The sequence below is a fragment of the Buteo buteo genome, chromosome 1, assembly GCF_964188355.1.
Source record: "Buteo buteo chromosome 1, bButBut1.hap1.1, whole genome shotgun sequence".
NCBI lineage: Eukaryota > Metazoa > Chordata > Aves > Accipitriformes > Accipitridae > Buteo > Buteo buteo.
The window spans coordinates 29,013,315-29,039,251 of NC_134171.1; the positions used below are offsets into that span (position 1 = coordinate 29,013,315).

The window sequence follows — 25,937 nt, forward strand, 5'->3', positions numbered from 1 at the left end:
ACAACATAGGACCACAAAGCCCTAAAAATCTCAAGTCAAATTTCTCTGCAATTGATTAATTACTAATTTCCTGTTCCTTGCAGCTAAAAAAGAAGCAGGGCTCACCTACCATCAGCAAAAAGCCTAGCATCACATATTTAAACAGACACTGATCGTGGTCAGGCACCCATTTCCACAAAACCCACAGAAATTTAGCACTTAATTTTCTACCTCCCCCCACCCCCAAGGCAGCTCTCCACTCAGTTCATGGCTCCAGAAGAAGCTAGATATTGAGCCAGACACAACCAACAAAAAGAGGCAGGTACCTCCCCAGGTGTTCCCAATTCCTCTCTCAGAGCCCTGCCCTTTCTGCTGGCCTACACAGGTGTTGTGAACCAACAGTAAGGGCTGACAACCTGTGTTTTTAGTAATAGTAACCGTGTAACAGAGAGTCAGAGGACACGCTACATTCAAAATCATTCTGTTTCTCATGTTTTGCAAAATCACGAAAAGATTGAGCTTCTCGACTATGAAAGAGTTTCCCTGCCACCCATGAAAGCTTATAACACCTCATTTCTCTTCATTTAAAACCACTAGATCTCTATGTTTCTCAGCCAAGTTTGTGTAGTTAGTACCGAAGACATTGTTTTGGCCTGTTTTTCCAGTGCATAGGTAAAGCTAAAACCACTGGAAAAGGAGCAGACTTCCCCATCTTGGAAAATCCAACAGGCCAGACATCAGAAGAAGGCAAGAAAGATGAAAGCAAGGAGTTGTTTTAATCCTTGCTTCTGTACATTTCCTCCCCTGACTGCAGGTTTCTCTTTGAGATGCCCTGATATGGGTAATGTTGACATGTAGAAGCTACATGAGAAGTCACAGTTCCTGAAGGGTCGCACAGCACCTACAAGGAAATGACAGCACTCTCTTCCAGCCTCACCCCTGCTTCCAAAATCCAGGAAGATCTTCCTTCATTACAAGGAAGTTAGATAGCGATGGGTCAAAATGAAGAATGTCTGATCCCAGAAACAATCTTTTTTGCCAGTCATTTTGACCAAGCACAACCTGAAGCCTTCCAATTACAAACCAGGCTGGGTGTGGAAGATGTTGCCTAGATTCTTCTACTGCCAAAGCACAGGAGACATCTGAACATGTGCATGTCTGTCTTTCACGCATACACAATACATATCTTGGTGTCTGGTTTGGTTTTATTTTGGAATAAAAAAAACAAAAAACCAAACATCCCAAAACATGAAGATACCAAATGACACTAAACATCACTGATGCCATCTAGCATACCACTAGTCCCTCAAGCAGGATATTTCAGTCTGTGGATATTATCTGCAGCTAGGAATTTCAGTTGTAACATCACTCTTCTTGCATTTAGTCACTTGTAGAAGGTTTGTGTAGAGATACTGAAAAAGTTACAGATTTAGCACCTTTTTTTTTTGTTAAAACCAGACTGAAAACCAGCTATCTGACTTTACTTCCCTCTTGGACCTTCCTTTATGCTAAGCACTTCCCATCTGGCTCACTCTCTTTTTCTTTTTGGCTTGCAACATACTTGTGCTGTCAAACTAAATTACTTTTTGCAGTAAATTTCAGCTCCAACTCTCAGGCACTTTTTATTGAAGTATCTTGTTTGCCCTGGTATTGTTATAGTTCTCTTGGGATTTATATTATAAAATTTATTTTCATGGGTTTATAGCTGTGCAGTAAAAATTCTCATTGCACTGAAATTTGGCTTACAAGCATCAAGGAAAGAGAGCTTTTTGCTAATATTTAAAAAGTTGCATTGTAACATTTTAGTGATTTTTTTATATATATATTTCTAGATCTTTACAAGCAAGTCATTCATCTTCACTCTGCATTATTTCTGATACACTGTATTGAACAGAAAAAGATCTTACCTTATCTATAAAAAGTACATATCTGGCTTAAGGTTTTGATTTTAGAAGTTTCTATACAGACCTTTTCTCCCACTACCTCTCTCCCCCCACTCCTCCACATCAGATCTCTCCCTTCCTCACTGCCTCCTACGCCCACCGCTGCCCTGGAGCTTCAGGCTCTCCTCCTGGGGAAGGCAGGAGCTGGCAAGCCTATTTGTCCCCATTTTGGGTAAACTCCTCACCCCATCCTTGCTTTGTGATAGTACTAGGTAACTGTCCTCTGAAGCAGAGTTCTGGCAGCTAAAAATCAGACTATTCAGCAAGGGTTTGTTTCTCTCAGCAAAATAACGATGATTAATTTACTGATAATTACTTTAAGTGCCAAGGTAAATCTCCCAAGACAACTGAAATGTCATATCCCCTTCCTCAAAATATTTTAGTGCCTACAGCACTCAAGTCAAAGATTATCTAACCTTTGAGACACTTCTACTTGTCACTGCCTGTAGAAGTCGATGTTCTATGTGAACAAAATATAAAAAGAGTTAGCCAGAATGCATACATAGTATAGTGTAAGAAATCCTGACTTCTTCCCAGGAATCAGAGACCCTGAAAGAGTTGAACACCTCCTCACGTGGATGTTACTGTGTTAGGTCATGCTTCACAGGTCTCTACGTTCAAAGATCTGGTTCATTGTGAAGGCGAGTTCAGGGATGCATATCCATTGAGCTAGTGTTTATAATATACTTGGCTTTCTTTTCCTGACTCCAAAACTTACCTTCAAATCAACCAGCTGCTACCCCAAATCAAATTTTGAAATATGCTGAGCATGACAGCATAGTGCTAGATTTCAATGTGGATCACTGAATAAACCCGAAGAGAACGTGATGCAGGCAGTGAGGGAGCGTAACGAGTCCTTCCCATCAGGTTCTCACCTTGACAACGTGCCATAGTCTAGCCCACCCGCACGCTTGTTACTAAGGAGCAGCTCTCACTCTGGATTTACAGAGCTTAATAAGAGATCTGCTTTTAAGGAGGAATGGCAGTTGAGACTGTAGGTTCATGAGCTGAAGAGGAGGTCAGCAGCAGGGCCAGCTCTCCAGGAGGCAGCCGCTTGCTGGCCCTCACTCCTTGCAGCACGCCACCCCTTCGACTCTGCCCCACGGCTGCTCACAGAGACGCGCTGTGGACAGGAGACTTCTTTTTGACAAGAAACAACACTTTGTTTGGGGTAACACCACTGTCCCACAGATACCTCTGCCAGTGCAGCAGAGGGGCCAGCATGCAGCAGCCCAGGTGGCATTGGTGGTGACGCTTCAAGGCCATCTGCTTGTTGCAGGCAGTTCTTAGGCAGCGCACACTGCTGTCCTATAGATCACAGCACCATGATCGCAAGGCACTACAGCTGCAAGCCCTCGTCAGAAAACCCGTAAGCGTCAAAGTGCTTCAGAACCTGGGATCCTTAAAGGAAGACTGGCAGTGACCTTTTCCAGCAAACCGCCCTTCATCATTTAAAAAAAAAAAAAAAAGAGAGACAGACAAAAGAAAGCAAATACAGCCTATAAAGGGGGGGGGGGGGAATAAACAGCATGTTGATAACAGGTTTCAAATTCAGAGCCAGTTCAGTCTAGCAAGAGGGTATTTACACTTGAATAGATGGTAGCACAAAGCTGATTGTCATACTGTGGTCTTTAATAGTTTGCTCACCCTGAATGGCTGGGATTGCCAGAGATAAAGATACAGCCCTACAGCTCCTCTGCTTTGTAGCATGCATTAGTTATTTACACCTGCTCCAACTTGGCACAAAATGCCAGTGACTCAGTCTGACACCATCATAGGCTTGCTTACAGAGGCATAAATGAATCTACAATGCACAAGTCCAAGAGCTCTCCTTTTTAATTTTGCACATCTTGTGGCTGTGTATGTCTAAAAAGGAATGAAGGAGCTGTGAATTTTTTCAGGTATTTTGTGATAATATCCACATCTCATCTCTCTGTCTACATGATCTCGTGATTCAGGCTTTAAAAAATATATATTACCATACACACTAAAGATGTTACAATGCACTGCACCCACTTCTACTTGCCTTAGTCTGTGGATCCCACAATCTCTGCTGACAAAATTTAAGGTCACATGAGTAACTCAGCAGAACCACTCATATAACTAGAGCCCTAAAGACCAAGCAGTGCCATCACTTGCACACAGGTGCAAGAGACTAGATCAAATATTTGGGAATAGAAAACATTTCCTGGACATACAGGAGTGAAATATCATGGATACATGTTCCTCTTTTTTAATCAATCTTGCTTTGTACTGCTGTAATTCCTGTAGAAGACTGGACTATTTCCACCCATCTTCCATTGTGTATTAGATCCTCTGAAGGAAGTTAGACCTTGCTTCCCTGAGAAGCACTACCCCAAACTCATTTATTGCACCTGCAGGCGATCCATATAAACATGCTGGGCGAGCTGGACTTGGAAAGGAAGGATTTGGAGAATGAAAGATTGCCTGAAATGGATGACAAAGTGGTGAGGGGTAGGCCTCCACTAAAGTCATTAAATTTGGTTAAAAGTCAGAAACTTAAAAATTATGACAAAAGACCAGACCAAAGGTCCATCTAGCCCATTACCTTGTCCCCAGCACTGTCCAAGGGCGCATGTCTTGGGGAGAGCTTAAGATGATTTCTGTTTCTTGCTTTACCTTCCCCTCACCACCAAGCTACCAGCTACTCTCAGAGAGAACTCATGATTTTTATTAAGTGATGTATTGGGTCTGACTGAGATGGAGTTAATTGTCCCCATAGCTAGAAAGGTGTTGATAACACACCAGTGTTTTGGCTAATGCTGAGCAGTGCTGGCACACCATCAAGGCTGGCTCTCCAACATTTTTGCCCCCCCCCCTCCCCCTCCAATGGCAGGCTGGGGCTGAGCAAGATCTTGGGAGGGGACATAACCAGGACACCTGACCTAAACTAACCAAACAGGTATTCCGTACCATATAACATCAGCTCAGCTATAAAAGCTAAGTAAAGGGAGACAGAAACGGGGCAATTTTGTCTTCTGGAGCAACCACTACACTTACTGAAGCCCTGCTTCCCAGGAAGTGGCCAGACATCGCCTGCTGATGGGAAGTAGAGAACAACATCATTTGTTTTCCTTTGCTTTCATGCACGACCTTTGCTTTCACTTTATTAAACTGTCCTTATCTTGACCCACGAGCCTTTTGTTATATTTTCTCCCCCCTGTCCAGCTGAGGAGGGGGAGTGATAGAGCAGCTTTGGTGGGCACCTGGCGCCCAGCCAGGGTCAACCTACCACTATCACTGATGGGCTCGGCCTTGGCCAACGCGGGTCCATCTTAGAGCCGGCTGGCATTGGCTCTGTTGGATATAGGGGAAGCTTCCAGCAGCCTCTCACAGAAGCCACCCCTGTAACTCCCCCACTACCAAAAGCTTACCACACAAACCCAATACAAGTGAAAAAGACACGGTTCACTGCATAGCTTTGTAGGCACAAACCCAATGTAAGAAACTAGTGCCTGGGTTACGTTAAAGAATATTAATTGGAGAAAACTGAAATGACCACAACAGCAACAGGCACATGTTTACTGCAAACCAGCATCTCCTGCATCAGACCTGGAAATCATTTGGACATATAAAGACACAGTCACAAACCATTCTTTCTCTCTTAGATGCCTGTCACACTGTGTGTTAAATCAGTGGCTTGCCACTGCCTAAGACATATTGAATGTATCCCACAGGATTAGGCTCTGCTGCTCAGATGGACAGGAAACAGTATTTAAGAATTGCATTTTGACTCTTCCAGGACTTCTGTCTGAGGCAAAGCTCAAGCAGCTTACCAGCAATGGGCTGACCTTGGCAATTCACTGGTACATAATACTGACGATGGAATAACTTGACAAAATTTGTTCTGTGTGAGCACTGCCTTCATTAGTTCTTCATCATCAATACTCCCTTCAGAGATGGTGCCCTTTAACCATCTTTGGGGTCCAGCAGTGAGCCCAGCTGATGAACTGATCCATGTTAAACCAACCTAACAAGAACAATAATGAACTTGGGCAAATTCTTTCTTATTTGGGAGGGCAGCTGTTATGTTGATATGACTGAGGGGAAAAAGGAATGGGATAAGGAGTGTCTTAGGGGAGCTACAGGAGAGCATGGCAGCCCAAGCAGGCAGCTCAGTAGCTTTTGGGGAGAAGAATATATGTGAATGAAAGAGCAGAGAGGCCAGTAATGTTTTTATCAATTGGCTCTTCCCAATTTTACTAACATGTGTAACTTTTTTTTTAATAGAATTTGACCAGACAAGCAATACACAGAGTGTTGAACACAGATATCCCAAGTACACAATACATTATATAAAATATATGATATCAAGCTAAATAATGCTAATGCTCAAATGTACATCCTGTAAGTAGGCTCTTCCAAGCACTAGAAGTTGGGCATGTTTGCAGGTTCAGAGCTGACATTTTCTACATCAGGGTCAAGCACACAGGCTTCGCTTGGAAATCTAGCAGGCATGACAACTCTAAACCTTGTACATGGTATGGAAAAAGAAAAAAAATTGCAGATTAAATATACATTTTTTCTGCCTTCCTCTATTCCTTCAATAACTCTTCCTACAAGACATCCCATTAAATCTTAAACATCAAGATTCTTCCAAGTTCCAGAAAAATTAAGCCAATTACACCAGGGATATGGGACTGGGTTCTGAGGTCAAACAGTTGCTATGGTATTAAGTTCCCTGATACCACTGAAGTTAAATTAACACTGATTTAATAAAAGCAATGTTTTACCTGGGATATTAAAGCCTACTTCCAGTGTTTACTAGAGCCCAAGCTCTGCAGTGATTAAGAGAAGCATGGTTATTCTTTATTTGATTTGAAGATTTTATTTTGCTTTTAAGGAAAAAGAAAAATGAGTCCATTCCAGTTCGTATCTTCATACACATTTATAATTTATGCTCTGTTGACTGAGAGAAAAAGAACAAACATATTAAAATTTGATACCTGTCCTCCAAACAGAGGAAACATTTCATGACAGAATTTGCATTGTTTAGCTCTGATCATCTCCACATTTAGTTGTCATTGCTGTCTTAAATATCACTTCTATTTCTTCTTCAAGAATTGAGGAACAGCTTTTTGACAGCATTTTGATTAAATGCTCTAAGTACTGAACCATAACTCCACTTCCCACACTCATTCTGAACTTACTTTAACTGCTCACTGATGACTTAACCCAAAATATTAAGCTTTACCATTTGTTCCTACAAGACCTGCTGCCCTGCAGGGAAACCTCTGACAGTATTACTTAATGAAGTCAGTTTTGCAAATACTGGACATCAATGTTTTCTTTCATGTAATTTTATTTTTTGCCAAAAATAACTTGATTATACAGTAAGGATGTGGTAGTCAGAGAGTCAGATATCAAAATAAAAGCTAAGCAGTGGATCAAATAATTTGAACCCCAAGCCAAAATTAAAAAAAAAAATTCATTTTGCTTTTTTGCAAATGTTATTTATCTTGCCTGTTAGCAATTCAGACTTCACTCCAACCCAGAATGTTTGAGTATTGACATGAATGAAGTAGCATAATGCTATATCTCCACCTAACTGCTTGTCTTCTTTGCATAATCCCATTTTTATCATTTGTATTCAAAAGAATCTAAAGAATGCAAGGGTAGTAAGGTAAAAGACACTGTACAAACAAAATAAATTAGCCCCAACACCGGAACTTAAAACATGTTTTAAGAATGGAAAGCCTGGAAGAAACATATCCTACTCTGAGATATAAATAGCTCTGCTTCAAGTGTAGGATTAGTCCTCCACTTAAACTTTTGCAAAGCCTCATGATATTCCACTATTGCCACAAACTGCTTGTGCCCAGGGGTTTTCAGGACTAATCCTCTTGAACACAGATGTATTGTAGCTTTGCCCTATCTTCAGACTATTGCATTGCCCTTCCTACCATTACACCCTTGTATTCTGCATTTGAAAGTCTTCATTTTTAAGCTTCTGGTGCATGTGCAAGCCATCAGTTACTCTCTCCACTGAGAGAGTGCATCCAGTAACAGGTTTGGGATTTTACTCAATTTATAATAAAAGATTATTTTTTTTTAATGGAGACAGCAATTACTATGATTGCATCTGGGTTTAATTTATCTCCTTAAACAAGTTCTGTGGTTATCCAGAGCATAATGCCATTAAAAACTTTACACAGCTGAGATCTATCGTGAGGGAGAAAGAAATGCTTGAAAGGCAGATTTATGAACTACAGGTAATGAATGTTGCTGGACCCTGAAGCACTCCTACTGCAATTACAAGTAGCTATTTTCAAGGAAGCCTAAGATTCCCAAGAGACTTTAAGCACCTCCAGCTTTAGGAGGCATCACATTGTGTGGGCAGGTTGGAGGCTTCAGGGAGGAGCCTCCAGTAGGTACCGCCTGCCTTTTCCCATTCACACGGGCACGGGAGTGCAGTTCAGGCTCGGCAAGCAGGCTCTGACACATCCTTGGGCAGATACTGCTCCTCATCCCCCCTGCCCAGGGCACTGTACCACTTCCAAAGTTGTGGGTCTACAAGCGAAGCGGGATCCTTTCTCCTGCTGCTGGAAGCCACAAGGTTCCAGCTTCTTGACAGCCCCCCTCCACCACCTGCTTGACAATAGTCTCCAGTCGTCCCTCCTGTCTCTTGTTGTGCGGCTCTCGTCTCTGCAAACTTCAGCAAAAACCTGTCACTCCCCTCTTCCCTGGAAGCAACTGCTTCCTATTGCACCAGAGAGCCACAGCAGCATTCAGCACTGCTGCTAAGGGGTTAAAAGAGTCACGAGGGGGAGAGCTGCTCCCCACCACCACCTTTGACTTTCCCCCAAGTATGGAGACTGACCCCAAAGTCTGGAGACTGCCTTACAGGCCCTACGGGAAATGAAAACAGAGCTGAGGGAAGCAGAGAACATAGATTAATTGCTTCTGTTTCACCTTTCCTTGTAGCATAGAGGCAAAGAGTGATTTAGTAAGGATGAAGGATGAGAAATTACCAATAGACAGGCTAGGCAGATTTGGATCGCTTGCTGCTGCCAGAAACCAATTATTATCTTTCTTCTGCATAATCCACGTCTTTACTTCCAGACCCCACCTGCAATTAGCAATGCAGTGTCTTAGTAACACGTACATTCATTTTTGTTATTGGATTATAGTAGCGGTCAGACCCACCAAACCAACCAGTGTGCCAAAAACTGCACAAACAGTGAGAAGACAATACAGTTGTCAGAATTACAATGTCAGGAAAAAAAAATTATGTGGAATAGTTAAACCTCAGGTATACAACAACTGCATTATTTACTACGGCACAATTAATTTGCATTGATGTTATAAAGAGTAACAAATTGCTATCGCTGATGTAGCTTGTGTAGGATGTGCAAAACTGCAGAAGTCAGCAGTACAAATACACTGGCCATTAGGAAATAGCTGGCCACTGTAACTCTGTGGTCTAGGAAACACTATGTCAGCTTCTACTTCTGTACCCACTTAAATAAATCTGGTTGATATAGGTGAACTCAATTACCACAAAGGCTGATTTATTAATTGGGAACAAAACGTTACCCTATGAAACCTTCATTAAAAAGCATTTAACTGTGACTAATGTTAGTATATTGTTATGTATGATCTTAAGCATTATTAAGTAGGCGTCTGACAAATGATTACTGCATGTCTTCTCGATGCCTCTCAGTAAGGTATATTTGGTACATGGCTAAACTAAATGAGGTCCTGCCTCTGCTGAAGCCCTCAACCTTTTCCCTGACAAATGCAAAACCTGTTAAGATACATGCAATTCAATTAAATGGGACAAAAATCAGCCTGAAGAAAAGCATAAATATACCATTTCCATGGTATTTTACACAGTATTATAGAGTAGTTTCATGGACTGTTTCTCATAACACCACTTGCTAGATGGTCCTTATACACAGGTAGACAGATGGATTTTGTAGACTTATGATAATTTGAAGCATGTCACAGTAATGAAGCATGTGGCATTTTTTTCTTTTAATTCTGTCAGTTCTGTGACAGCAAGAATTATCACCCCAATACAGCACATAAGTATGCTTGACTTTCAGCACATCAAAAGTAAAATCTCCAGATGTGTTCCTGTGGCATTAATTAACATGGAACTGGAACAACAGGATCAAATCCAGATCAAGAAAAGAGGTTATCTGCCTTTCTCAGGTAGGAATTGCTGGAGAGAGGGAGAGAGAGAGACCAATAAAATTACAAGCCAAGTTTGCCCATTCACAACTTCAGAAGTTTTATAAGCATTTAAGAACCCATCTGTCACAAAAAAGAGGCAAATGCAGGTGATAACTCACTTTTGTGAGTTTGAAAGCACCACTGTGTCTTTCTTAAAGGGATCTTTAAAAGAAGCTATAATTTGACCCCTATCCTCACACAGCCACTTAACCTTCCTCCCAACTGTCACCAGCTTATCAGCAAGCATTTGCTTAGATGGTCTGTGATTTATGATCTAACAAAAGGAGGGGAGCTGCCTTGCAAAAAAGCTTAGGCTATGGAGAATACCTTCATGGATGGAACATCAACTCACATGCCCTCTAGAAGGAGCAAGGATCTGGAAGATCCAGCCTACATCGTAGCTACTCTCAATGTTCACTAAGTAACCACCATACAATATTATATTTCACAAGTGTTTGATTGCATCATGACATCTTTAAGAGGTGATGTTCAATTATCATAGTTAATGATAAACTAATTATGAAACCACAAAAATAATGAATCAGATGTTATCAGTATCTCCACAGCATGGATGAAAATGCACATATGTATCAAACAAAATTAAAATAGCGGTACATTTGACAACAAAATGAAAAAAGAAAGCTACCAGCAGTACAAGTTATAAATAAAACGATTTGCAAAACAATTTGAAGATGTCTGAATTAATGACATTAAAAATAAGATGTCCAAGTAGAAATCTCACTAAATATTTTTCAAAACACTGTACACTTTTGCACATCAAGTTTTCAGTCAAAATCCTGCTCTACAATATTCAGCATATGCTCTGATGCTTGATACTGTAACCAGTATATTGTGCTGTATAAATTATTTAATCATGCTTTACAAGCTATGTAAAACCTGTATGCCAGAAACTCATGTGCATAACCATTCTGTATTTAAACAAACAGAAAAGCCACTATAGAAAATTTTGCCTTCTCAAACAAGTAAAATGTGGTTTCAAATCTCTTTTTTTTTCACCCTTCCCTTACAGGATCACAACAACAGCTGCTTGCATGATGGATCTACGCAGATATCCTCTGGATGAACAAAATTGCACACTAGAAATTGAAAGTTGTAAGTTACTGGAGGGAGAGGGTTGGCCAAATGACCGCTGTGGTTTGAAAGACCTTCACAGGTTAGGTAAAACAGGAGCAAGTTGTTCAAATACTGTGTGTCCAGTGAGCTTGCACACTGAACACACCCAATATATTTCTGTAATACATAAGCCAAAATATGTCTAATTCACAATATTGATTGATCCAAGCTTGTAAGATGTCTTTCAAAATCTCCTGTCGAGGAAGGGTGAAGAGTATTTCTTGATGATTACATTAGAGGACAGCAACTGAGCACTGTCCATCTTCAGCACCTAATCACTGCAGAAACTGAATTAATTACTTCACCTCAGTGCATTCATCTCTAACATCAAGATTAACATCTGCCCCACATGGTGGTGGCAGGATTGATCAATTGGTCTTACCAGAACACTTGGAGGTTATAAAATGAAACAACTTGATCCTTCAGCACCAAGGTTAATGAGAGCTTTGCCATTGTCTTCCATGAGCACAGGATCCAGGCATGCACTTGCAAATTTTTGTCATTAACATAGTCTTTATATGTTTTATGATGCTAGCCTTTAGAGAAATGCCTATCAAGGCTCTTGAAAAGAATTTTTATTCTGTCATTGGTCAAACCAGCTGCTGCCGCTGACCACAGAGCTGTCTGTCTAAACAAACTGGTTAAGACTGCATAGAGTCCAAGGCAAAATATTGCAGCAATTTTCTAAGAATTTCAATTTTTCACATTACAACTGTTGCACTGTTAGAGTTAAGCGATCTTTTTTTGTAATAATACTTCTCACTAAAGTATGACATTCTAGAAAGGATTAACAGATTTCCCCAAATACAGTATTTTGGTTCAGTTTACTGAAGAGAAAAAACAATTTTAACATATGAACCTCAGCTTTGATGCATAGTTTGAAGTGTTAAATGAACAGAGAAACAAGCTGATCAAAGATTAACCAAAATAATTTCCTAATACCTATGTCATCAACAAAAGCGATGTTTTCATTGTTTGTAGCACATCCCATTCAAGGAACTCAGAGTTCTCAGAAGTCCAGTAAGTACAGTTTTCATTCTGCAGAAACACATGATATAAGATTTTGCTGTGGACTGAAAAGATATTAAATTGCCCAAAACCTCAAAGCATCAATTTTCAAAAGGATTCCATTAGTCTTCAGTTGCTTAGATTTGACAAATAGAAACACTTTCACAATGTCGAAACAAAGGAATATTCACATATAAAATGTTTAATAGTATTGTAACACAAATATAGAATAGGTAAGTCTAAACTAAAGAAAACAAAATCACTTTGAGCCTTAGAAAATGTTGCTGGGAAAGATTTCAATTTATTCTGAACTGCAGAGGTTTTCATCAGTTGTGTATACATAAATGTAATATATCTCAACATATCTGTGAGGTGGCAATTGTCAGGCACTGAAAAAAGCATACAGTCAGTCTGGAGCACTGATGAGAGACAAGATGGGCTCTCAGCCCAATGTTTATACTTGTTTATAATTTCTACTTGATGGCACCAGAAAGATGCTTTAGTTAAAGCATCAAAATGGGCACATACCTTCAAAATTACTCTCCATAATGAAGTATTTTGTTTCTCTGTAAGTCCATAATCAATATCAGCCTTAATATAAGTCAGTGGAGGTGCAGCTTTTCATTTAGATTTTAAATTGTTTGGTAAGAAACTTGAAATATTTCCCCAATAATTATTTGCTTTTGCTCCTTTTCCTGGAATGTCATTTTATAGTGATTTTAGAAATTCTCTGCCAGATTGAGAAAAACAAACCTTTTATTCCACCAGCAAATTATTTCAATCAAGTAAACATTCACAGTAGGCTTAATGAAAATTGTTTTTACTAGAGAGTATTGTCTGAACAGAACCTGCTAATTTATTTCTTTAGAGATGTAAAAATAGTGGTTTTTATTTTTAAGATCCTAGCACTTTGGCATTGCAGGCATTCGTCTCAGAAGCAGGGAGACAGTGTTGTCAAGGTTCCCTGTGAAGCACCTCAATACCTACAGTCCCGAGTCACCACAATAGCTTATTCTCTGTTCACCGTTCAACACGTACAAGGAAATCTCTGGAAGGACATACTGGTTATACTCTATATTAAACACCCTCAACAGACACAGTAGCGAGCTGGGCCAAGTCAATGTGCATGTAATGAATAATTGTGTTAGACCAACATGCATTAACTTTCCCTATACATCTTCTTTTGGTTAGCCTGTCCATATCTACATTGCTCTGAGTTGACTGAAGCACTGCAACACCACAGCCCTGTGTATAAAGACATATACAGCCATTTTCCTCTCATTCCTGAGAAGCAGAGGTGGTAGGCAATTGTAACTTCCCTTTCCAGTGCTGCCCATCACTCTACTGACCTCCCCAGTTACTTTATGCTAGTGCAAAACTCTGTCCGAGTCTCATAATCCACCACTTTACAGGACCTACAGAGCCACTCATTAAGCTGCATACCCACCTTTGGGCTTTGCAGTTCCCTGCCTTTTTTGGCACAAAACAGTTTTCTTGATGTTGCTTGCTGCTGCTTGGCTCATCTCCAGGTTAACCTTATTAAGGCATGCAATGGATGCATTTGGAGAACAAATCATATCTTGATTTTCAAAATAAAGTGCATAACACATCTCTTCAGTAACTTTTCTACCTGATCAGGAGAGGAAATGGAAATATATATATAGTACCAGAGCAATCGAAATGGGCGAATCCATACTGAAGTTGCCTTCATACTGAAGTTGCCTTCATACTGAATTTGTACCTGAATTTATTTACTGGGAGATAGTTGATTTGAAGTCTCCAGCCCAGTCATGACTCAAGCTGATCAAAGTACCTGAGCTTTTATCAGCTAGAAACCCAAATAATGAAACCAGACTGACACTTGGCTTGCTCATACCTCTTTATTCACAAGCTTTCACATAAATGAAGCTTTGTAGGGATGAATGCTCGGTGAGAATGGACTCAGTACTACCACTGAGACCTCATCAAGAATCAAAATTAGCATTAGATGGAATAAGCAATTAAAATGCTAACACAATCAGGGATGAGAGAATACCACGTCACCCATGTGGCCAGGCACACATGCCCAAAAGAAAATTGCTTTTCAGACCTTTTGAACACTTGCTATAAATAATTCATGTCTCCAAAGATATATATGTTGATATGTTAATACTTGTTGAGCCAATCCAAAGAAATCAACAAAATCTTTATTCACAATTTGCCAACAGGTCAAACTTGGCAGAGTGCATTACTTCTTATCAGTATTTAGATCAGTTCTACTAACAACTGAATGATTTTCCAAAAGAACAAGCATGCTTACCTGCTACCGAAAGCCCACAGGTAGTAAATGTGTCAGGAGCACTGGCATCTTTGACAATTCTCCACCTAAAATATACCTTCTATGCACCACAGCTTTTCTCCTCTGCATCTCTAAAACTCTTGAAAATTATTGATCATACCTGGAAGAAGAACAGAGCTCTGAAGAGCAGGCTGCCTACTTCTTTCTTAGGCATTTGAATACAAGTAAACCAGTTGTCCTGTGTACTCTGCACTTAGTAGTACCCATTAATCCCCATGAAAGCTACCAGGGGCCAGAGTGGAGAGGGTGAATAAAGAGGTGATAACTGTGAACACTACCTCTCTGTTCGTGCCACATGCATTAGGCATGTGATGTTTTCTTCCATGACAGAAACAGTTTATGATATTCTCAACCTCAATCTCTCCTTCCAGCTCCTGCATCTCACTTCAGCTATTCAGCTTTCTATTGTGCCAGTATACAAATCTTCACAGAGCTAGGATGAAAATGAAATTGTTAACATTTTCTTGGTTTAAAAAATATCCCTTTAAAAGAAAGGTTTATCGACCTCAATTTTGGGAAAGACAGGAATTAAATAAACCCCAGGGCAGAGCTGTTCCTTAAATAAACGGGCCAGGGAAGGTGGTGCTGCAATCACTAAGCCATCCTGGAACTGCCTGTCTAACAGCAAGCAGCATCTCTCACTGCTAGACAGATACTGTACACTATGTGCACTGCCAGACCATTTTCAAAGCACTGGAAAGTGGTTTTGTTCATTTTTATACTGTGTACAGTTATATGGTTTAGCCCACGTGGCACCAGCTTCGAGAGCAGTACTGTCTGTGGAAACCATCAACTGAACGATAATCACTACTTTGAGGAGATGTGCTCTAAGTTGCCATTGCCACTGACTTTCTTCTTCTGCTACTTACAGTCGTCTTGGCTTCAGCAGGAACGTAATAACAGTAACATTGACCTTCTTTTAATCTTAACTTTGTTTCTTAACAGCTTTTTTATCCTTGGTGCTGCCAGTAATCATGCAAGGTTGATGCATGCAGAAAGAAAATGATAAATGGAACTGGATACAGAGACAGCAAAAAGACCTGTATGGATGTGTAAATCTATACAGTACTAATAGCCCTAAACCTAGTAGCTCTCAGCAGCACATAATCTGACATAGAAGTAACATGTCTGATCTTCAGCTGGTGAAAACTGGCATGGCTCCGTTTTTGTCAATTAAACCAATGCAACTCACAATGAGAATCTTCTCTCTCTGCTTTTTTATTGGTTGTTTCAAATGTTTGTTCCAAGTGGACGTCCCTTTCCTCAGCCCCACCCTTTAAATTAGATCTGATTAGCAGAAACACTGTAAATTAACTCAGAATGAAGACACATGTTTATGAGGAGTGTTCAATGCCTGTAGAAAATGCACATGGCAATTTGAAATTTAAGCAAAAAGACAAGGGGTGAATATTAAACCAAGTCAAAGGTCTGTATGGGCATGTAAAATATCTATCCTGCATTTAAACTGGAGTAGTTATTAAACTGATCTCCACTCTCCTGCAGATGTAAATGCATGGCTTGCATGAAGGTGGATACCTGCAGGTGCAAACACAAGCAGTATGACTGTGCAATAGAAACAGCAAGCAAAAGCCTAACAGTTAAACCAGTGCTGAGACACTAGACCATGGCCAAGATGGATCATATGTTCTTTCCACCATTGCTAAACTCCCTTAAAAACCTGAACTTCACGAGCTTTATGTTCTTCTAATCCCGTGTACAAGGACAACAGGGCTGCCGAGTGGTTCCCTGAATAGCATCCTTTGGAAAGCATGTCAGTCAACAGATTTTACGCTCAGATTCACAAGTGTTACATGTGGCACCATCCTGTCTCCTTGCGTTTGAAGCCCTGTCTGCTTCCTCAATTCAGTCTCGCTTATTCACCCAGGGTCAGCCTGCGGCTGGACCGTGCATGGGTGTGAGCTCAGAAAGCTGCTGCAAACGCTGCCCTCTCTCCCTCCCGGGCTCCCCCCCAACATGAGAGCTGCAGGATCTCCTTCGTCCCTAAAGGGTGCCAGGAAGGTGGCATCTGAGAGAGTTCTCTCCCTGTCCGGGGGTGCTTCCCCACCTCTAAACCGAGCAAGCTGGAGACACATTTTCCCCTCCAAAAGCTCAGCGCTCCCCAGGGCATCCACAACAGCTGCGCAGCTCTATAGCAGTGCCAGAGCACACCAATACTGTAGCACCCACAACCTGGCCCTCTCTTGAGTTCCCCTGTGTTTTTAAGGGAGACTTACTCCTACTGCAGAAGGAGCACGCTCCAGAGGAACCAGGCAGTCCCACAGATGAATTGCTTTTAGGCTACTCAAAGAATAGTTGAACATCACACTATCTGTGAACAGAAAGGCAGTGAGTCATTACGCCTCACAGGAATGCTGTGGAAATTAGCCAAAGACAATCCCTGAAAATCTGAAGTGCTAAGAATTGTTCCTTAATAATACTTAGCAGTAATTTAAGGCACTGCAAATAGCAGCAAAACAACTGTGCTACACGGGAATGGGAAAAGAGCACAAAGAATCAAACGCTGCCCTATTATCAAACCTCTCCAGCAGAGCAGCCAATGCAGGGATAATACATGCTTATATTGAGCCAGCAGATTTTTTTCATTAAAAAAATTACATTTCCAGCTTTTCCAAAGCTATCTTACAGGACTGCAGAACTATGTATGCACAGCTGACAACCAGAGAAATGTATACATTTAGGAGGAGGAGAGCACTTTGGTTGCACACGTTCCTTCACACACATTTTCACAGCTTTGCTCAAGCAGTTCACCTTATTCCAAATTCTGCAGCGGCAGATGGGGAGACCATATCAGAAGCTTTACACCTGTTTCAGTGTCTAATACCATGATGGCCACTGGAAAATTCTGTGTGTAAAATCAAGGGATTTTTATAACTGGAACCGCTTCATCAGCGGAGCTGGGATCTGTAACAATCCATTTCTCACAGATTAGCATATACTGGGACAGAGGAGACTTAATACTTGGCTGGAGGTTACCCAGACACTTGGCACTCTCACGTGAGCTCTGATGGATGTCAGCTTGGCAGTTTAAGATGTTAAATCCCCCAGCTGTTAGTTCTGCTGTGCCAGGTAGCCTCTGGCAAGGGCCACAACTGCTACGGCAGTTCACAACCCAGTGCCTTGGCACAAGCCCACTGTCCCTGGCAGCAGCTGCAGCAGGCTCTGGATTGGCGTGGGTGAGATGCAGACACACATCTCTGCTGATAAAGGAGCAGACAGAAGGAGGAGGCAAACAACCAGGGACAGTAGCATCAAACTGCCGCAGCTAAATCACCCGGCGCTTGTCTGTCAGAGACTTCTGACTGCACACAGCTGCCCCACTCTAGCATCCTTCATTACAAATATAAGTGCTGACCACACCGCACTACCTAGAAAATAAGACAGGATACTGTTATTACTCTAATACTCTTTGTCACTTTGAAGTCACCAATATCACAATCACGGCGTGACCTTGTGGACTAAGCTTGCACCTGGCTTTCACTCAGCAGAAAAAAATGATGCGCCGACAGCACCGCCCTGACAATAAATTAAATTCCCATTTGGGTTTTCTCTTCCAGCATCCCCCAAACTTAAGTGAAATGTGTTTCACTGTCACAGGATAGGGAGGGCCAGGCTATGTTCCAATTTGGCAAGTTATTTACTTATTGGCAAGCTACTCTGTGTTTTACAACAGGTCTGAGCAGATTATCAGAACTGTCCCTCTGGTCTCAAAAATCTGTGTCTCTATGACAACTGTAATGCTGCAGTGTGATTCAGGGATCGACACTGCAACACTGAGCCATGCATTAGCCTTCCCAGCAGCACTCTTAGAAACCACTTCACTTGTGTGGGTGAACAGAACAAGCCCACAGAAACCTGAACAGAGTTGGGGAAAAGAGGAAGATTTATTTAATCAGCTACAGTATAGAAAATGGCAATTCTGCCTTGACTCCATTGTTTTTATGGCTGTCCCTGCTTCACACAGAAATAGACCTAACACTAAATATATACAATGATTTGATGAAGGTGCAACCAACTTAAAGGGATATTGCAGTGAATCAATAAAATACTCCACTTGAACCTCTACATAGTTTGATGCCAGAAAAAAACAACAACTGTGTTCATACCTAAGTATTCATTATCACCTCTGTTGGCACAGAGTGGTCTGACAGAATGAGATTTGAACAGATTTATCACAGCTCCCTGCTTGAGACAAGATTGCATTGATCCAGGGTATGATTGCATTTGAACTACCAAGGATGTAAGAACCTACGCCTCAAACAAAAAGGGCTATTTTTATTAGAGATGAAAAACCTGTCTTAAATCCAAGCTTTCCCAGACAGCTTTGCCTTTGCCTGTCTGCAGGCACCAGATATCTAGTAATTTATTCATGCCTGGCAATAAAAATTCACTAATGAATATGACTATTCTGGTACCTGAGGCAGCAGGAGCTTTGAGCTGGATCCACTCATGTCTTTTCCCTAAAGTACCCAAAGCCACTAAAAGGGCATCTGGTCTCATCCTGCTTCTTCTCACCAAGCACATCAAATGGCTTCCACAGAAGGCATAATTTCTCCCCTCCCAAAGGAGCTCATTGCTCAGAGCATTCTAAAAACCAGTTGCAAGGCCCCTTCCCAGTTAAAAAAAGGCTGGAAGGACACTCAGATCTATACCTTTTTTAAGAGATTCCATCTTTCTGATGTTTCTAATGAGGGCAGCTCCCATCCCTCACATTTGCTTAGGTTCTGCCACATCTGTAAACAAAGAACTTTGCTCACTCACCCGCCTGTCAGACTCCCCCCGCTCCCCCATGAGACGTGTCAGCCATAAACCCATGTCCCTGCATGTGTCGCTTCCCACAGACCCTGCAAACCGTGGGGAAAAAAACCTCATTTTCTCCAGTTTTACTTGTCTCTGGTTATTGCAGTATAGCACTGGGAATAAGACCTCTCTTCTGCTTCTGGCCGATTCCTTTAATTGCTCTAAAATACATACTCAGCCTTAAATTTCTTTCAAACTTGGTGGACTATGAAGAGAGAGAGCGAGGTATCTATTCCAAAACTCAGTCACTCAAACAGTGGGATCTTTCTGAGATTTACTATCTGAATGCAAAACGCAGAAGAGTTCCTGCCTGCCCATCTTGACTTAGTCTGCCAGCTATAAGTGATACAAGGTTCTTAGCATTTCATCCAATTCACAATTCACAGGTGGGTCTCCATCCATGCCGCCTTCTGTACTCCCATTGCTGCCTGCTCTATGACATGCACAAAAAGCCTTATTTCACAAGGGCTCTGCCATGGATCAAATGCCATATTCAAGCAACTAGCTTCCACAAACCCTAGCAAAAGAATAGTTAACACCAGAAAAACAGAAAAGCACATTTTATCACAGCACACTCATAAAACAAGAAAGACAGTACCATAGGAAACATCCCAGCAAGAGCAGGAACGGAGATCAACACACGCAGGCTGCTGGTGTGATCCCATATACTGCCTATTGGGACAGCAAAGCGACTGCTCTCTGGGCAACATATTTTGCAATTCGAAACACACTTTAATCATTTCTAAAGACATTCAGATAATACACCCTAGGTCACTCCATACACCCTATGCAGAATACACACACTGAGCTTGTATCACTGCAAATTTACTCTCAGAAGCATCGCCCATGGAGACTCTGCATGCACACAGCAATCTGTAAATCCACATTAACTTCTGACATAGCTGAAATGCCATCCTTCTGAGCTGCAGAGAACATGCTGGCAGCAAAACGGGAGAGGTTTTAAAGTTACGCCATAATCATCCACAGCAGCAGATTTAAACATCATGAGGACAGAAAGACTAGCACATAGCTGTGGAGCTGAGCAAGTTGTTTTTCAGATACTCTGAGAGGCAGATTCACAAATAGCTTGTTGATACTGAAACTGAGAAATTAGCCAAATAGGACTGTATGTTTCATTTTTTTCACATCAAAATTTAAAATGTATTTTTGTCTCAGTTTAAGTCATTCCTTACGGCTCATCTTTTAAGTCAGTCACTAAGCTAAAATAATTCATTCTTCACAGTACACTAATGTTAAGCCACAGCAACTGCTCTATTTCCACACTTTGGAAAGATTTCTTTCCCCAGAGGACTATAAACCAGTTATTTTATTTTCACAATGTATTTTTACACTGCACACAAATTTAGAAGTTACTCAGATGCTGATAGTATAGTCTGTATGACTTTCCCTTTTTATTTTCAAAAAGGTGGATAGCTTGTCTCTACATGGATGCATAGATTTTAATAGCAAATACTTGACAATCAATGATTTCAGTGCACAAGCACATGAAATTAGCCAAGTCACCTATCTGGTATATCTTAAGTACTTTTCTGTTGCACACAGAGGAACGCAGAGTTATTCTGGACAACTGCTCTCTTCTCATTTTAGTGCCATCTCAGTAGCCTCAGAGGTACCAATACAGGGCCCTGGCTGTCCCCTGGTGACCGCAGGGGACAGGAAAGCTGGGGTTGAGTCACTTCCCAGCACAGCCTCACCAGGTCTCAGTCTTCAGCCTCTGACAGCCCCCGGGCTAGGAGAACAGCAAAAGGAAAAGCTGGGCTTGCTTTTCAAAGATAAGGGTTCATTTAGAGGAGGGGCTGATTTCTTTGGAAACAGCTGTGCTCTTAAATGAGTCTGTACTTCTGCAGTCAGAGCAGCAGGAAAAATAATCTCTACACCTGGTCATATCACATTTTTGGAAGAGCTGCCATATTGTGCTTTGAGATAATGCAGTTGTCCTAGGATGTTACAGCCATAAGTACGGTTTACGTATTTACTTGTCTTCTGCCAAGATGTGAATTGCTGTATAAAACAAACAAAACCCAGAACAGATTGGAAGATTCTGGTACTCGTGGATTCACTTCAACTTGTGAGAATGAAGCCTTGCCCCAAATGCATCCAAGTTGACAGATATTATAAATCTTGAGAAATTATCGGTTCCGTGCCTATCCACTCCATGTCTTGATCTATACCTATGGCTCCTTGACAGTGCAATAATACAAATAAACAAAACGCAATGCCTCAAGTCTCAACATGGAAAGGCTGCTTACCTGACCTGGGACAACATTAACATGAAGTAGTTTTATTAAGTGGCCAGTATACTCACATACGAGTCGTCCAGTCCTCAGAATCTACTCTGCAGAACTGAGAACAGAATTGAGTCCTTCAGATAAAATTCTTAATGCTTCCTCCATTAGCTTTCTGCTACCACTTCTAACAGCTTTATTTATTTATTCATCTTCCTCATAAACTGAAAGCAACAAACATGAAGTGCAAGAGTAGACTGTACAAAGAAACATTGTTCGTTATGAGCAAACCACAGTGTGTGGGAAACTTCAAGAAAACATTGAGCATTTCAGTTGTGTTTGAAGAGTTCATTCATACTGATATGATCTTTCACTGAGTTTAGCTTTTCTGGTGATTGGCAGCCCTCAATTCATCAGGCTTCCATAGAAATAGCAGCACCAAGTTTCCCAGACTGCCAGCCCAAATGTCCCTGGCCATGCAGGAACCATCTGTGCAGAGAGGTGCATGATTGTCTCCCTCGGTCTTTCAAATACCTGTTACCATCGGAGTGCAGGCCTGGTTTGTACAAGGGACAGCAGCCCATCAGCATGTAGATGGAAACTGAATTAGACAATGATTCACTTCACACGAGACACTGGACACCAGGATCAGGGCTGCATAGCATAGTGCTGACGGCCAGGGAAAATAGAAAGGCTGCACAGTAACTCTAAGTACAGGTCTGAGCTAATGAAGCAGCACCTAAAGGTTGCTAGATTGCTATCCAGTATATCTGTTCCTGCTGGTGAGGTGCAATTTTGGCTAATACCCTCAGCGACTTACTTTTAACTCAGAATATACGGCTAATCTCAGAAATCTATCTCTGTTCTCATTCATTTATATTCTGTAAGTGCCTATGAACACTAAATTACCTATGGAGAGTTCTTCCAAAGAAAACACACGGTTATTTAACATATTACCATTTCTAATCCAAACCACACAGAGCATGACTGCCTTATCTGAATTCACGTTTAGGGTCAAAGCAACAGAACCCGTAATTCAAATATTTCACACAATTACTGTGGGCAGGAATTTGTATCAATAAGATTAGGCACATGGAAAATTATTCAGCATCCTTTGATTGTAAGACCTTGGACCTTCTCTCTCTATGGAGCGCCTGCCCCTCCATTAACACCTTGTATTAGTCCACTAATGAGCATGTGCCGCATGTCTGCCTCCACAGAAAACTGCAGATGCTAAGCAGACTTTGTACCTCAACCACCTAAAAAAACTGTTCCTTGACTTTAGCCTATGCTTTTAGCCACAGAAATCCCCCACTCACTCCTTAGCGCTTAAGGAAAAATGGCAACCATAGCAGTATCACGGACACCTTGGTGTCCAAGAAGCCATTCATCTCCTCGGTGGAGGACTGTACTCTGCTCCTTAACCCAGCCTGTTCATTGCCCAAGGGAACATGCAACTTGCTAATTCTGATTTTCAGGCCAGGCTGTACAGTCGTACCAGACTAGTAAGGCCTAACATTTCTCTGCATACCCCTGTCTTTGACTTATCATTGATTTGCGAAGGTGAAATTAATAACACAACATGTTGGTAAAGTATGCTGTATTATTCCTCTTATACTTCCCCTTTATGCACTTCAGGTCTCCCTACAAAATGGAGATGGATTGATTTTGTATAGTATTAAAGTCTATGGATGAAAAGTGGTGTATATTTTCTTAGTAGTAACGGAATTTTGCTATTTTCTGCTGTAGCTTTGCTATTTTGTTCCTAATCATTGTTAGCACAAATTCAGTCTCAGCAACACAGGCAGCCCAAGAAACGCTGGTAGCTTGCACTGCTTAGCCCAGCTGTGAACTGCAGTATGTGTCACAGTGTTTAAAATGATGCTGGCTTATCTCAGTGCCTTAGCGGAGGTAAATCTTCTCAGGAGAAGGCAATGCCATCCCAGCTTCATAAGCAATGGGAGTCACTTCTATAGAACCAAGACCAGAATTCAGTCTGAAGCTCCTTTTTTTTCCTCTTACAGCTGTAAATCTGTTACCAAGTATAGATCTGGATGTGCTTTTCCCTAAGTTTTGGTTCTTTGTAGGACTTTCTTGCTCCTATTTCTTGGCAGTACCAACATAGTATTTGCCTATGGTTACAGAAGTAAAGCAGATCAGTGACAAAGTTTCAAAACAACACTCAAATCTACATTTCCTTTCATGGTCTGAACAACATGGTATTTTTCAGGCAAGGCTTTTTCTCCTGTGACGTATATTGATTCAGTAAGGTGTAACTATTTTGGCAAAATATGCATATAGAAAAAGCGTAATACAGGCACAATATACGTGCATTGTAAAATATATTTTCTAAAAAGAGTCAGTATTTCATTTTCAAAAGTCATTTGAAATCAATTTTGTTTAGAAAAGTACTTTTTTTACTCAATTATTCTTAATTTTGTCTGAACAAAATTTTCATGCAGCTCAGTATAACTTTAAATCTTTCTACAATTGTTCATGAATTGAAAATTCAGCTACTTACATAGTCAGAACAGTGAGTGAGACCACCATGAAAACTTCATTCTCATTGTTTATCTAAAAAGCCCAAGTACAGTGGCCTCGTACTTGCCTCCGTATTTACCTCTCTGAAAAATTTACGCACCTGAATTAAGTAATTAAAATTTTAAAAGGGTTTTCACCATCTCAGGCAGGGGAACACAATATTGCATAGAAATATAAGGTGTACTTGCATAAGCCGTGCTGGCATAAGTAAGAACCACAACGTGTCCTGATTCATCTGCAGCCTGAGTCCTGTTGAAAACAGAGACCCTACTGCCTTAGACAAAGCAGGTTTTGGCCTGACAGGCTGGAGCACAAACCAGATGGACCTGGATTTCAAATGTCTTTTTCACCGAGTACAACAGCTGTATCTAAAATTGGGGGAGTCTGCCTGGCAACAAAATGAGAGCACTTAGAAGTAGATCTTAATTAGTCAAATGAAATAAGTGCTCAAGGGCAAGATGTGTTTACAATACGAGCAGACAAAACTATGTACCATGCAATATTGACTGAACTAAATTAATTGAATGCTAAGCAGCTGGACCTCTGTTGCTAATGTTTACATAATGTGTTTATAAATAGTGTCGTTCTCTTTTTAACTTTGTAAAGCAACTCAACTCAGAAAAAACTTCCAGGATTATGGCTCAGACTGGGATAGCCGTCTATTGCACAGCAGCTCCAGAGGAGAAAGAAAGAGGAGGAAACAGAGAGGTGAAAAGAGTGATTCGCATCAGAGTTACAAACTCTACATGAAATGTGCTCCTGACAGCACTGCAAGCAAGTTACCTTAGTCTGCTCTGTGTGAAGGTGTAGAAGTCCTTTGTGTTAGCAGAAGAGCTGAGAGACTGCAACACTGGGCTTCCCAGAGGGGTCAGGTCTCTCTTGACACGCTGAGGTCTCTCATCCTGAGTCACGCACTCCCAGGCTGTGCTGCCAGGGTTGGAGTAGAAACAATTCATAGTCTGCATTTTGCTGTTCCTGAAAATGGATTTTTTTTCCCTCCTCATCAAACCAGGATAGAAGGATAGAAGATAAAAAGAAAGAGAGGGAAAAAAGCAATCAATCAAACCTCACCATAAGAGGTCAAGAGCTTTGGCTCAACTTTCTGCAGATTGAGATACAGCTGGTGTCTAGTATAAGTGTCCATTCAAAAGGAAAAGAAAAAAGGGAGAAGGAGAAAGCTCAAAACAGATTCAGGAAAAAGGTGTCTCAGAATGAAAGCAAGAGACGCCTGGGATTTCTGACACTTGCAGCTGGAAAGAAACAACCCCTCTCGTCCCAGCTCCAAACTCTCAAGGACAGTCTGGAACCAGCAGCACGTGAACCTGGAGGCAAGGCAAGGAAACTATTGGGGTTAATCTCCTCATGTATAGCCTCTGCCCTGATGGCTGTTGACTAGCCTTTAGAGAAGAACACAACGGTGTGACTTCAGGACTTTGCTTGTTTCAACCCCACAGGAGAAGAGGATTCAGGCAAAGAAGTGAGAAGCAGTTGAACAAACAGATCCTCAGTGGTTGTAACTACCAAAGTAACTAAAGTACCATTTTAAAACTTCATGATTCAGAGTCGCTCAAACTAGTTTATAAGATGAGAAACTAGCTAAAGGTCTGTAGAAACTGCTGTATAATGGCTGTACTTATCAGGGCTGATCTGTTAATAGCAGTTGTGCATCTGTACATGTTACATGTACAATTACACAAGTATCTAGTCTGCACAAGAAGACACCAGTCAGGA

At 41.2% G+C, this 25,937-nt stretch overlaps 1 protein-coding gene across 1 annotated transcript in view; it reads left to right on the top strand.

The window, feature by feature from the left end:
• GABRB1 (gamma-aminobutyric acid type A receptor subunit beta1) overlaps positions 1-25,937 on the top strand; it is a 137,177-nt gene that overhangs the window by 93,878 nt on the left and 17,362 nt on the right. Inside the window, exon 5 of the mRNA XM_075025380.1 lies at positions 11,152-11,234. Coding sequence (XP_074881481.1) covers positions 11,152-11,234 — 83 coding nt within the window. The remainder of the gene's footprint in view (positions 1-11,151; positions 11,235-25,937) is intronic.